The sequence below is a fragment of the Dermacentor variabilis genome, chromosome 4, assembly GCF_050947875.1.
Source record: "Dermacentor variabilis isolate Ectoservices chromosome 4, ASM5094787v1, whole genome shotgun sequence".
Classification (NCBI taxonomy): Eukaryota; Metazoa; Arthropoda; class Arachnida; order Ixodida; family Ixodidae; genus Dermacentor; species Dermacentor variabilis.
In genome coordinates, this window is record NC_134571.1 from 176,221,436 (window position 1) to 176,234,752 (window position 13,317).

Genomic DNA, 13,317 nt, shown 5'->3' on the forward strand with positions numbered 1-13,317 from the left:
AGTGTCTTGGGCGTCATGCACCCAGGCTGATACCGAAACGAATCAAGAGCCACAGCTCCTTACGCCTGAAGACACCCCTGTTTCCGCCGGCTTGACTGGGCGCAAATTGCAAATAATGCTCCGGTATCCAGTAGCCCGAACTCATGCACCCGATGCGTTGCGCCGCAGAATCGTCGATTGCAGCTCTATCAACACCCCACGAAATAATTGCACGAATGTGCGGGCTAAAAATTTATTGCGCAAAATGGTAGCTAAACTAGTGGCCTTAGCGGAACGATTCATGTGGGATGCGCTCATGCTGTGCGTTCATGCTGGGAGCAGGAGTCGCTAAACATACAGTGAGGCGTTGTAAGGCGTTGGGGCATTGGGTCCCTCTTCCGTCTAGAACGCGCAGCGAAGACGAACAAAGACAGCAGCAAGAAGGCATTCAACCAGCGCGCCCGGCGCTCGCGTTTACGGCGAAGCGTTCGTTGAGAGCGACGTTGCATAAGTGGAGCCGTCAAAAGTCGCGAATCGGATTCTCTGGATCGTCTTCAGACTCGGTTCGGCCGAAGAGTTTGGCGGCGTATGACTCGACAGGCTGTAGTCGCGGGCCCGCGGCGATGTCCGGCTCGCTTTTACTTCCCCTCTCCCGCTCGCTCCGAGAAGCCGCTGCGAAACCTGCCGTTATGTTTCAGGCTTTCCTTCTTACCCTCGAAAGTTTCAGAAAACTGTTGTTGTTGTTTGACTTCATGTCACAAGTACAGTGTCTGTATCAGTTGCACAGAATTTTATTAAAAAAAGAAAGGTGAATTTTGTAAGTGTATTTTCCGATCGAGATTCTATGAAGTTATGTCTTTTTGTGATTGCTTGGAACTCGGTAGCGCGAAAAATATGGCAGATAAGTAATAACCATATCCTTAATAATCCCGTAATTAGTACGTATAGAGGAAGAACTTCGATTCGAGAATTGAGGACTCAAAGTTGTGTTATTAACTCAACAAAAACTTCTTAAACAAAATCGTTTTGGGTGCTGCAACCTACAGTATTTTCGCACTGTGGGGGGCGCTCAGTATATGGCAGCAGCGAAAGAAATAGGAAATAGTGGACCAGTGACGTTGATCCCTTAATCCTCTCCATTGCGAGTGCAGACCAACAGTAGTGCAAGCTTTCGCTGGCACGGGCTTCATCGCGGTCTTTTTTTTTCTTTTTTTATGGTGACGCCAAGAATCGAAGTGAAGCGTGCTCTATTCTATTCCCAATCTTGCGGTGGTACCGCAGCTCGGATAATCACGTTTGTACGTATAGCAGCAAATGAAAACAAGGCTTCATTGATCAGAATGAAGAGAACTCGTAATTGTCATAGCATTGGCGCCCGCGCAGCGGGGAGGCAGGTAGCGTTTTCTAATGGGGTGGGGAGATCAGCGTCGCTGACAAACAATTTAGCTTTCGTTTTCGTTCAGGGCTGCCCACAGACAAAATACTGCGTGCTATAGTACCTACGACGATTTTTGTGAAGTTGTTGTTGGGAAAAATATGAATGTCGCGCTTCAATTTTGCAAATGCAATATTGCCGCTAAAATTGGTAATTAAAGCTTTATTATAAAGATATCTTTTGTTACTTGTTACTTTTGTGTTACGATGCCGCATTTCTATTGGCTGCCAAGCCTTACAGTCTGACAGAATAAGATGTGCACATGGGCTTATCACACGTTATCAGTGCAGCAGCCTGTGTTATTTCGCGCACGAAAAACAGCGTGTATATTTGCTGCATTCGCGATCTCTGGGAAAGAAAGCGAAGGAGAGGGGGACCAGGGGAACGTGCGTGGTATCCAAGGCGGCTGTACTGGTGCTGAAACCCGGACACTGTCGATATCCTCGCCTTCCTCGACTACATCAGGGGGGTGGGGGGGGGGGGGGGTGACAGAAAACCTATGGGCCCCGGGTGCCAGACGACCTAGCTACGCCACTGGCGCCACGGCCTCTTGGGTGTCACGCACCCAGGCTGATGACGAAACGAGTCAAGAGAGTATTCCACTGTGAGGTTAGAGGAAGGTGAAAAATCCCTGTCGCAGCGACAGTAGATAAAACGAACAGATTTCTTTTGTACGGACTCAAGCTTGCTAATATCATTTTTTTTATCAAAAGGGTTCCAAACTAAAGATGCATATTCAAAGATAGGGTGGATTAGTGTTTTGTATGCTACCAGTTTGCTTTCTTGAGGAGTCACACGAAGGGAGCGTTGGAGATGGCCGATATTTTCAATGAATTAGTACATATTACTTCAGCAGGATTGCTCTAAGATAAGTTGTGGGCGAATAAGAGTTCGTGGTACTTATATTCGGGTATTCTTGGTAGAAAGGAGTCATTGAAAAAGTACTAGAGAAACGAAGGAGTTAAAAGCCTAGTGAATGTGAATGAAACGGCTTTGGTGAAGTTCACACTCATCTTCCAGGTGTTACACTATGAGTAGAAGTGTAAGAATGCTAATTAAGAACAGTATCATCTTGAGGGGAGTCAATATTGCGGTAGAGGATGCAATCATCAGCATCTAGACGCATGTTAATTATGTTTTGTGGCAAGTCATTCATGTAAAATAGAAAGAGAATTGGGCCGAGAACTGCACCTGCGGGGCGCCAGAGGAGACATGATCAATAGGTGGGTCAGAAGTATTGTAGCGTACACTATGGGAACAGTCGGACAGAAAACATGCAATCCAGTCTACGAAGTTAGGATTATTAAGGATGAGGCTGAGTTTAACTAGTAGATTATGCTGAACCACAGTGTCGGACGCTTTGGACAAATCTATGAAAAGTTCGTCAACCTGTGCACCCTGGTCTTGTGCTTTAGCAATGTCATGCATGAATTCAAACAGATGAGTTACGGGTGCAAACACCGCGACGAAAACCATGCTGGCAGTCAATCAGTACGTTATTGGATTCTGGGCAATCTATGATATATTTTTAAATTATATGTTCGAGTTGTGGGCCAGAATTACAGGTTAGGCAGATTGGTCAGTAGCTAGTTGGCATCATCTTATTGCCAGATTTGTGAAAACTTAGACTTTTAATACGTCGACACGAAGAACGAACAAGGGCAGTTGCTAATGATTTTTTAAACATAACAGTAAGATAACGATTACACCAAAGCAAGTAAGTAACAATGAAGGCACTACCGATTCCGCCAGGACCACAGGACCTTTTACTGTCGAGTTTTAACACCAAATTAAAATACCGTCAGGTAATACAGAGAGGTCACTAATTGTTGAAGCTATATAATATTGAAAAGGAGGGAGTTCGAGGTTGTCTTAAATCGAAACGAATTGAAAATATGAGTTGAAGGTAGATGCAATTTTATTGGAGTTACTAGAAGGCTTCCCAATAATTACACAAGGGGTAATATAAATTGCGCAAGGTAAGATGGATTGCGAAAATTTCTTGGGAGTTGGTTTTTAGAAGCTGACGAAATATTTCTCTGAAATATAAATCTTTGGCCGTTTTGAGTTTACTTCGAAGTTCCTGCTTCACTTCCTTAAACATTACAGTTTTAGCCGGATCACTACTCAGCTTTGAGCGACTTGGTCTCTTGACACGTCGTGACAAGTGCAGCCATGCTTCAGCTAAGTGTTGGTTTACTGCGTTATAAGAGCGACAAAACGGTGAATGTATGACGGAATAAGGTTTTCGAAAGCAGAAACTATATGATTAACATCATCACCGGCACTCGTTTAAACAGTTATTGACATTTTCACTCAGGGTTTCAATAATGAAAACATCATTCGCACGATCGAAGTTTGGAAGTGAGGTGTGCAAAATGTGTGGCTTTTTTGCCAGCACAGAAATAAAAACTGCAACTACCCGATAATCGCAAATATCTTTAGCCACTGCGCATTCGAAACTGCCATCCACGAGGCGTCGGCTGAGAAAGTCTAGATCTAGAAGGGCTTCACTTCTGGTAGGCTGGCTGTTGTTTAAGACTAGTCGACTGTGACAGCTCCATAAAACTGCCTCGATGAGCGAAACTGATGACGAGGCAGGGCTAATGACGACCATGATATATCTGTAGCATTAAAATGCTCCATAAGCAGTATGTGTGAAGATAGGATGTTGCACTCGTGCGAAAACATATTCAGTCTAGATAAGCCACCATGAGATGAACGGGGCAGCAATATAGAATGCCAATTATTACTGATCTATTTTCAAGGGATACCTTACGCTAAGCAGATCCTAGTTTGATCAGAGCTTGGATTACATAATGGTCAGATTTCAGGAAAAGGACTGCACCACCTCCTCGGCCGTGTTGCCTCTCAACTCTAACAAAGTTGACGTCAGGCGGTGCTATTTCATCATGTATGTCACCGTGTAGCCACGTCCCTGTGACGCCTATAATACAAGGATCGTGACAAGTAATGAGTGTGAAAACGTGACTAAATTTGTTAAGCAAGCTCGTGGCATTGACTTTCAGAACTTGTAGGCTACAATGTGAAGTACGATAATTTCATCTAGTGTTATGGGCAGGGTTGTGTGCGGCAGCGCCTGACATGCGGTTGAATGCTTCGACAAGTTCATTGGTGTATTTACGCCAGTTATAGCATACGTTATGGACGAACCTATTATCAAAGCGTATCCTTACAGAAGGCCCATTGTAACGAAAGCATGTGGTAGCATCCCACAGATGCTTACATATTCGGTTAGAAAAATCTTGCCGAATGGTGTAACAAGTGTCTTTGCGCTTGAATTCCTGAGTACCTGTATTTTCTAATTGAAATCCAGGAAGTTAATGAATACAGGACGTGCATTAGTTCTGCAGGTAACACCTATAATACCAAAAACGGTATTATCAGTTGGATAAGGTATAATGAATTGCCAATATTTTTTTGGAATTGCTGTTTAGAAGCCGAGGCAGTGTTACTCTGAAATAGAAGTCTTTGGCCGATTAAAGTTTAGCTCGGAGTTCCTCCTTAACTTCGTTGAACATTGCTGTTTTAGCAGATCACAATTCAGCTCTGAGCGCCGTAGTCTATTGACACGTCGTAACAAGAGTAAAGTATATCTTATCCATAATTTATCCATGTTATTGTTTACTGCGTTTTAACAGGGACAAAATGGTCAATGCAGAATTATATTGTGCAATCTTTCAATGCTAGTTAACTGCATTTTAAGCACATCCGATAACCACAAGGAGACACTCGAAAGTAGTACGCCGTCGTTTTGGTCTTGTACTTCAGGTAATCCATGCGAGACCACTTTATTTCTACGTGACTATTTTCGAAATAATCAATGCTCAAAACGAGCTAACCGATTGTGTGAGTAAAGTGATCCTGAAACTGCTGTCTTTAGCATGTATGCTTCAGACGGTAGTGTTAACTTTCTCAGTCAAAGTACATGTTCAATTTCCTATTTGCCCAGAACGCATTACTGACAGAGCAGATTCAATGGCATTCACACAAGATTTCATCGCCTCGAAACGCGAATTAACAGGCTGTCCGAGTAACCTAATATCAAAACACATTTGTTCCTGGTCAGCAATTAGCCTCGCAAATATATCAGCATGTAAATTTTGACGCTATTTGCAGTGCAATCAACATTCGGAGAACTTGTTCCTGAGACATTCGTTTGATTGGGGTTCAGGTTACTTCCAGGCCGCGTACTGTTGGCAGTATTGCGAGGGCCTGCATTTAGTCCAAAAGCCCCGATTAAAAGGAGATAGCTGAAGCAATTTAGTGCAATAGAACAGAAATAAAAGTCACCGCCCCTTCCACTTCGTGAAGATGGTCGAAGAGCGAAGCTGTGCTAGTTTTTTTTTTTTTAAATGTGAGGGTTAATGCCTCAAGACATACAGGGTTATGGGGTGCGGGCGAATAAAGATGAGTAAATGAATAAAAAAAGATTTGTGGATCTATCGAAGTTCAGGAGGGATCGATAACGCGGAACCTGCGTCCCAGCAGCGTAGTGGCTAGGATTATGCGGCGACATTCCCGCTGCTGTTGGGTGCCGGAGCATGGTCAGTTTAAACGCAGGGCAAACTCACAGTATGTGGGGGATGTTGGCTTCGGCACTGCGTGACTTGCAGACCGGACGCATAGGACGTGGATATAACTGGCGAAAGCGCTGCCACTTCCGAGTAATGGCAGGAGTGAGGGCAACCCCGACGCGGATCCTCTGAAGCACAGCCTCCTCTCACGGGTAAGACCGCCGGGGGAGAATTACCGCACACGGAGGTACGAGAGCACGTGTGCGTTGCTGGAGGTGCTCCTTTCTTCTTAAAGAGAGGGTGGCATCATCTCGGTATGCGGTGTTACTGGCACCGAGTGTTACATCATGCAAGTCAAACTTCACAAGCAGTCTATATTGCAAATATTTTACCATTCTTTCCCACGTCTCGAGCGCGCACTTCGGTATCGGCCTCCCAACACTGCCGTTTAAACACGGCATCTCTGGCGCGCAGCTCGAGGTCGGCCTTACGATGACAAGTCCATTAACGAGCCAACTCTCACTGACGCTCGCGGTAGGCAGCTTTTCCCTGAGGAATAGGCAATCCTCGTGGTATTCTCATAGTTGTAGCTGGAATCGAACGTGCGGAGTCACTAATCGAAAGCACAGTAAATTGGGCGCAAGGCCCACCACTGGAGATCCGGGTGCTGCCATCGTTTTGACGAGTGATTGGTTTGGTTTGGCGTGTCTTCCGGCACTTATTGCGCCAGAAAGCAGTGCCGGCCGCCACGCGCTCTTAGTATCGCGTCTATCGTGCGTACGTTGCCGCTGCCATGCCCACTGAAAAAGGAATGTGCTGCCGGCGCCTTTATAGGCAAAGGTTCCGACGTCACATGGCTGCGCATTTCGGAACTTGGCAGGTCGTAGGTGACGTCACAAACGTGAACGTCATGTCCATTTTCGTGGATCAGGATTTTGGCAAACAGGTTGACCAGCAAACCGAGATTACCATTCGCTGGCGATACAAGCGTTCTTTTGCACAAGAATCCGAAATGTGCGCATGTACTGTGGTAGTCGAAGATGTGGCAGCTGCCAGATAAGAAAACGGATTCTGCATGGAATGCTCGGGCGTGACCGGATGACCAAGGCAGACAAGAAGCTGTATGGAAACCAAAAGATGGTTCAGCATCCTGTATACATTGCTTATTCCTCACCCACTATAGCCGGCTTCTGATGCATTGACAAGTATCGTTCATCGTGAAATAGAAGTAATGTACCCAGCTCCGTTGTCTCGACTGCCAACAAGCATATGATTTCTTTCGTTCAAGCTGTGGTCCACCAGAAGGTCGCTAATTTGGAACTCCCCTCTGTCTGATTTATTCGCGTTCGAAACACTGACCACATTCCACAAGTCACATCGAGAAAGGAGGTCTTACTCCCGATGCCGCAACCCCTCTGAGTGGAGGAAGCCGGATGATCACCCAATGTGTTTCACGGCCTCTTTAGATGGGCATGTTGCGCGATACTGCTGGAGGCACCTTGAGAGAACACGGTCTCACTGACGACGCGGATAAGTGTACGCGAGCAGTGGAGGAGCCCATTTAGCAAAAGTCTGTAAACACGGATGAATACGGTTTTTGTTTCCTTTCACGACCGCGGCGCGAAGGCGGTCGGCCGCGACGTGTTGTCACAGCGACACCAGTGGTTGCAAGGGCGAAAAACGAATTGCTCTTGAGTTGTACCGGACAAGAGAGGTGAGGCAAGCTTTGTCATGGCCTTGACCTTCCCTGTGTTGGCACTGACTTCTGTTGTGGATACCACATTCCTTAGGAATGCGGCTTCAGTTTGACAAAATGTGCACTTGCCAATGTTCAGGGTAACAGCTGTACCTTCCAGCTTCTTTAGCCCACACCGTAGATTAGCATCCGTTTCTTCAATTGTCGTTTGAGAAAATGATGTGTTCTTGCTGCAAACTCACGTCGGCTAGTCCTTCCAGCGCTCGCAGCATGTCGCGTTGGTAGAACTCTGGTGCCGTGGAATTTCCGAATAATAGTCTAACAAAACCTTCCCATTGGTCTGATGAGAGTGGTGTATTCGCGACAATTTTTGGGCAATAGAACGTGCCAGTATCCTGCTCGTGTATCCGGTTAGGCGGTCAAACACTGTTACACATGCCAGTTTTGCGAGACACTCGTCGCCATAAGCACGCGTTCAGGAATTATCTGCTGATTGAGCTGGTCATATCAGCGCAGATGCGAATCCCGTTCTGTTTCCTTCCGACGACCATGGGAAAACACTATTGGGTTGTTCGCTCTACCTTCTGGATGACATCCATCTTAAGCATCCTTTTCAGCTCCTTCTTCACAAGTGGGTAACTGTGGATGTGGGTACACTAAATGTAGTTATAAGCCAATTATTCGTGGGCTTCACAGGCGCACGGGCTTCAATACGCGCACGGAATTGTAGTGGCCTTTCGTCCCACAATGGTTACGTGTCTTGTTCGCTGTAGGGCACTGTGGCTTCGTGTCGTCGCGCACACTGCCACACCACTTGCAGCGTTCATCTTACAGCTTGATTTTGCGTTGTGGGCACGACGACCTGAAAGGGCCTTTTTTTCTACCTTGCGGTGGGCTTTACTGCTTGTCTAGCCGAGCACTTCTACGTAAAGAGCCCACTGTTAAATGGAGTGGATTTCTTTGCGTTCAGGTTTCGCGACCTCTGAATTGTGGGCAGCTGTATAATCGTTTTCTAGAGAGTGAGTTCTGCATCAAGCTGCAGCTGCTCACTGACTTTCTCGTCATGCAAGCCAACCACGAGCCTATCCCGAATCAATTCGTCTTTGAGAGTTGCGTATATAGTCCTAGCTTTCTGCGAAACGTTCAGTAACGAACGCATCGGCGCTTTCATGTGGCTCTCATTTCCGAGATTTGAATCTCGCTCGCTCGTATGAAATTATTGCAGGACAGAAAATACTTTACAAAAGCATTAACTGGGACATTATACGATGGCATCTGTTCGCCAGTCAGTTTCGTGGCGATGAGCAAGTCCACCTCTTCTTCACCCTAGGCGTAGAACAATGTGTTGGTTTGTGTCATCTAGCCCTGGCTCTTGCGACCGTATATTTAAAAAGACAATAATCTTCCCGCCTACGATGCCATTGTGTCCAATCTTCATGCTTGCGGAAGTGGAGCTTTGTCGGCAGGTTGCGGCAAGCGGGTCAAACGCCGTTGTTGCATGGCGCCCGTTTGGGTGTGCGGCTTCCTACGTCGAGATCGCTGTACTCGTGGGCACCTTGTTACCTTGGTTATCCCGCCGCTGCCTTCATGTAGTAGTCGCGGCCAGTAAGGAGTAATGAAGACTGCTTTGCATTACATTTTTATGCTATCGGGCTGAATTATCGGTGCGGTTAGGTTTACTGCTGCGTCTCCGCTCGTGTGTGGGAGGCCGGGGTTTTCTCAGCAGTCCGCTGGCCTTTCTTGCCACTTGGGGTGCTGTGCTCGCGATGGATGTATGGCATATCCGATAAACTCAAGCTAGCAGAGTGACTGTTCACCACCGCGGTGCAAAGGGAATGGCAATGAATCATCATCATCATCATTATCATCATCAACAACATCATCATCATCATCATCATCACCACCACCACCACCGACAGGAATTATACGGGTATCAAGAAAAAGAACAATCATTCGGTGCAATCAAGAAGTTCTGTGCTGCGTGTGATCAAGAAGTGACCTTTCAGTTGTCAGTGCGCCTTGCGATGGTCTCGCTCTCCTTGACTGTTGCTCGTGTTCTATGGCAGCATTTCCTCCCCGCCCCCCGTTTGCAGCTGTGATAAACCCACTATCTGTAGAATAAAATAACATGTTTTGACTAGAAATGGCACCCGTCGTGGTTGCTTAGTAGCTATGCGGCTGGGCCGCTAAGCACTAGGTTGCGGGATCGCATGCCGGTCACGGTGGCCGCATTTAGATCGCGGCGAAATTCGGAAACACCCCTGCACTTAGGTTTATGTGCACGTTAAAGAACATAGGGTGGTCTAAATATCAGGAGTCTCCCACTACGGCCTGCCTCAAAATCAGATCGTATTTCTGGCGATAATTAAAAAGATAACCAGAAACAGCAGCTGACATTCATCGCCTCGATGCTGCGGGCACTGTGCGCCGATGGAGAGTTCGGCATATCCAATGTCCAGTTAATTATAATGGAGTTATTTTACATCAGTATCGCCCAGTAGGCTCCGGTGTTCGGCATAGAGAATAATGCTATTGATCCGGGTTCGGTATGGTTGGATTCAACTGTAAGCTAAAGTTTCGGTTACGTTTGCATTCTCGTCTCCTCAAGTCATATGCATCAAAACATTCTCTGAATTTCACGTACATATAGCTGTGTACGATGCATACCACGTATGTTTATTTTTTCAAGTACATCGTTATGTGAGCCTTGGCAACAGTATGGCTCTATTCCTAAGTTTGATAAGCGAGGCTTAATTACGAACTTCTAGCGCAATATTTTCTGCATATTTTGAGCAGGAAGTACAAATATTTTGCCCACAACATGCTTGTCAACGTTATTTCCGTGAGCCATTTGTGCCAGGCATACAATTTTAAACACACAATGAAGTTCTTGTCTGTTCTCATTTCTAAACAACCAGCTTCCGAAGTCTGTCACGAGCATTCAGGGTTAGCCAGCATTTCAAAAGCGCAATAATAAATATCTTTTATTAGTTGGTCAATCACCATTCTCCAGTGCTGTTCTCGTATTTTTGCATGTGTTTCTATGTAATTGGTGTATTTTTCGACATACTGATTATCTAAAGCCACGTTATTGTTTTAATCTCTCACTTGCGTGCATAATTTTATGCGTGCATATTTCATCGCCCCTGCCCTTTTTAATGTTTCTATGAAGATAAAGCGTAAAATAAGTGCCTAAATGGCGCCTAGCGTTCTTCTTTTCATTGCGAGTGCTACGGTTGCTCCTTCTTTCTTTCTCTCTCTCTCTCTCTGCGCACACTGAGAACACACACATGGAAGTTCCCTCACCGATGGCAAGGCTGATGGCGTAGCCGAAGGGAGCCTGGCACCAGGCGAGGCCGCTCACGTAGACTACCTCGGCGGTGCCATTGATGTACCCTCCGCCTACCCAGGTGGCTGCGCAAAACACAAAATGTTAGCAGCACAACACGTCCTTGCACATCCTTACCAATATTCAAGCTGTGGCGACATTCAATCAACTGTAAGGACAACTGGATATCCTGGATTGTGTTGTCCTCACGTCAGACGTTCGCCGCACGCTACAGCTTTGTGCTGGCACAAATATGATTAGGCACAAAGGCACTTACGTGTGCATCTATAATTCTAAAACATGTAAGGTTGACATTAGCTGGCAAAGGTTTTTAATTAGCTGTATTGAAGGAAATGTGGACCCATGTATAGCGCAGTGCAGGCTATGCATAATCGTCTGCGACATGTTACATGTGCACAAAACGTCAAATTGCTAGCAGCAAATAAGCAAAGCAAAATGTGATTACTAAAATTCTAAGATTCACAAAATATAATTATACACAAGTGTCACGCCCATGTGCCCGCACGAGTTACATTTTCGTATTCATCTTTTTCAACCCGCAGCACCCGAAGGAGACGACCTTTCCCACCACATCGCAGCAATCACTTGTTCATCAACTTTCTTGAAGAACGTAACCGATTTTCTTTCCCAGTGACGTCATGCTATATTGTGAACCCGCCCTTATGTAATATACCCTAGAGGGGTCTTTAAGGAAATAAAGCGATGTGATGCGATACAATGAATGAGACCGCGAGATTTTAGACTCGGTATATTCGCAAGCATGGAGAGAGGAATGTGTCTACGATTTCCATACACCACATCCACAAATACAGCGTCCTACAGAGATGATCGAAACACATAAAAATCGTATTTATCTTTTGCATGGTGATTTGCCGACAGGCTTTTGCAGGGTTTTATTGCAAATGAAATGAGGAACGATCACGTGACAAAAGCTTATTCGAAAACGCGCGCTGCGATTGATCAAAAGAGCGAGCCTGCCTTGTTTAACTTTTGTTGTGGAGGGTGCAGAAGCTTTTTTGTTTTGCTTTTTCTTTGAAGGTTCTGCCTTGAAAGAAATTTCAGTATGCGAAATTACAGAAAGATTTTATTTGTAACTGTGCATAGCTAATTATTTATATGCATCCACATTACACGCGCCGTGTTTTTCGTCTGCTACAGGCGCGTTGTCAAAGCCACTCAAGTTCGTGTGCTTTTAGGCCTGGGAATAGCAAGACATCTTAATCAGCAAAAACGCTATATGTTTACTGGTTACTTAAATGCAATATGGCACAATTCGGCGAATACTTAGACATTAGACTTCTTTTACTTATTTTATTACAGAAAGTCGACAGTAAGCGGCAAGCTTCCTTGGTCATCATCACGCTCTATGCAATACTGCCGATGGTTTTAGATAACAGCAAACGGAAGCATCGTTTCAGGTGACTGAAACACGTCACAGTTCGGAAGGGCTGAAAAGTAGGATGCGCGGTTGCGATTCTGTAGCGATCCCTTTTCTGACGCTATGGCTTTTCCCGCTTTATGCCCTTCTTCAGGCGTCAGAATGATTTTCCAACCGTGTCATCAGGCGGATATGCCGGCCTTGAACGGTGGCTGATAAGAATGGCACAGAATGGAGCGCAAATCATTACTACGAAATCGCAGCACTGCATCGCTCATTCGCACCTGTCATTGTGAAGACGCCGACAAAGAGGCCGATGTTTCTTCCGGCGAGCATGATATTAGACTGGTCGCCAATGGTGACATTCTGTGAGTCCTTTTCCTGGCCGCCACCCTTGCGTCCTGCCCAGATGCCTACGACAAGGATGACCAGATAGAAAAACACAATGGCCACCAGGCCTGGGATGTTGACCGCCATGGCCTCGGAGTAAGAAAGACGGAGAAGGGCTCTTGACGCTTGGCGTCAGTAACTGCTTGCCAGCCGTTGCCAATCTTCTTCTTCCACGCACATGATCATGACGATGACGATGATGAAGAGGAGGAGAATTACTATGCGGACTTTAATAAAAACTGAGAGAAATGCCTAATTCTTGGTCTGACCCTGCACTCTGCGAGCGATAAGCCAATTTAGAGTCTGTTTCGGGTGGCACTAAGTGGGCACGAAGTCATTGTTTCCGCTTTTAAAACACTTTCAATATATTTTAAAATATGGCACGTACCCAGGAGAAGCGATTTATTTTTAATTTGAACCTTCATTGAATAAAAAAATGAATTATTTGAAAAAAATTGTTTGTGCCGATAGCTGCGAAGGCCGCTCCAATACAAAAATTCAAAATACTTTATTTATTTGTAATTACCCTCAGGACCAAAGGCAATAATGAGG

At 45.7% G+C, this 13,317-nt stretch overlaps 1 protein-coding gene across 1 annotated transcript in view; it reads right to left on the reverse strand.

The window, feature by feature from the left end:
• The window catches only part of LOC142578432 (high-affinity choline transporter 1-like), a 164,995-nt gene extending 152,143 nt beyond the window's left edge, over nt 1–12,852 (reverse strand). Inside the window, exons 1-2 of the mRNA XM_075687818.1 lie at nt 12,660–12,852; nt 10,955–11,062 (exon numbers count right to left, since the gene is read on the reverse strand). Of these exons, the coding sequence (XP_075543933.1) occupies nt 10,955–11,062; nt 12,660–12,852 (301 nt within the window). The remainder of the gene's footprint in view (nt 1–10,954; nt 11,063–12,659) is intronic.
• Between the last annotated feature and the right edge of the window lie 465 nt (nt 12,853–13,317).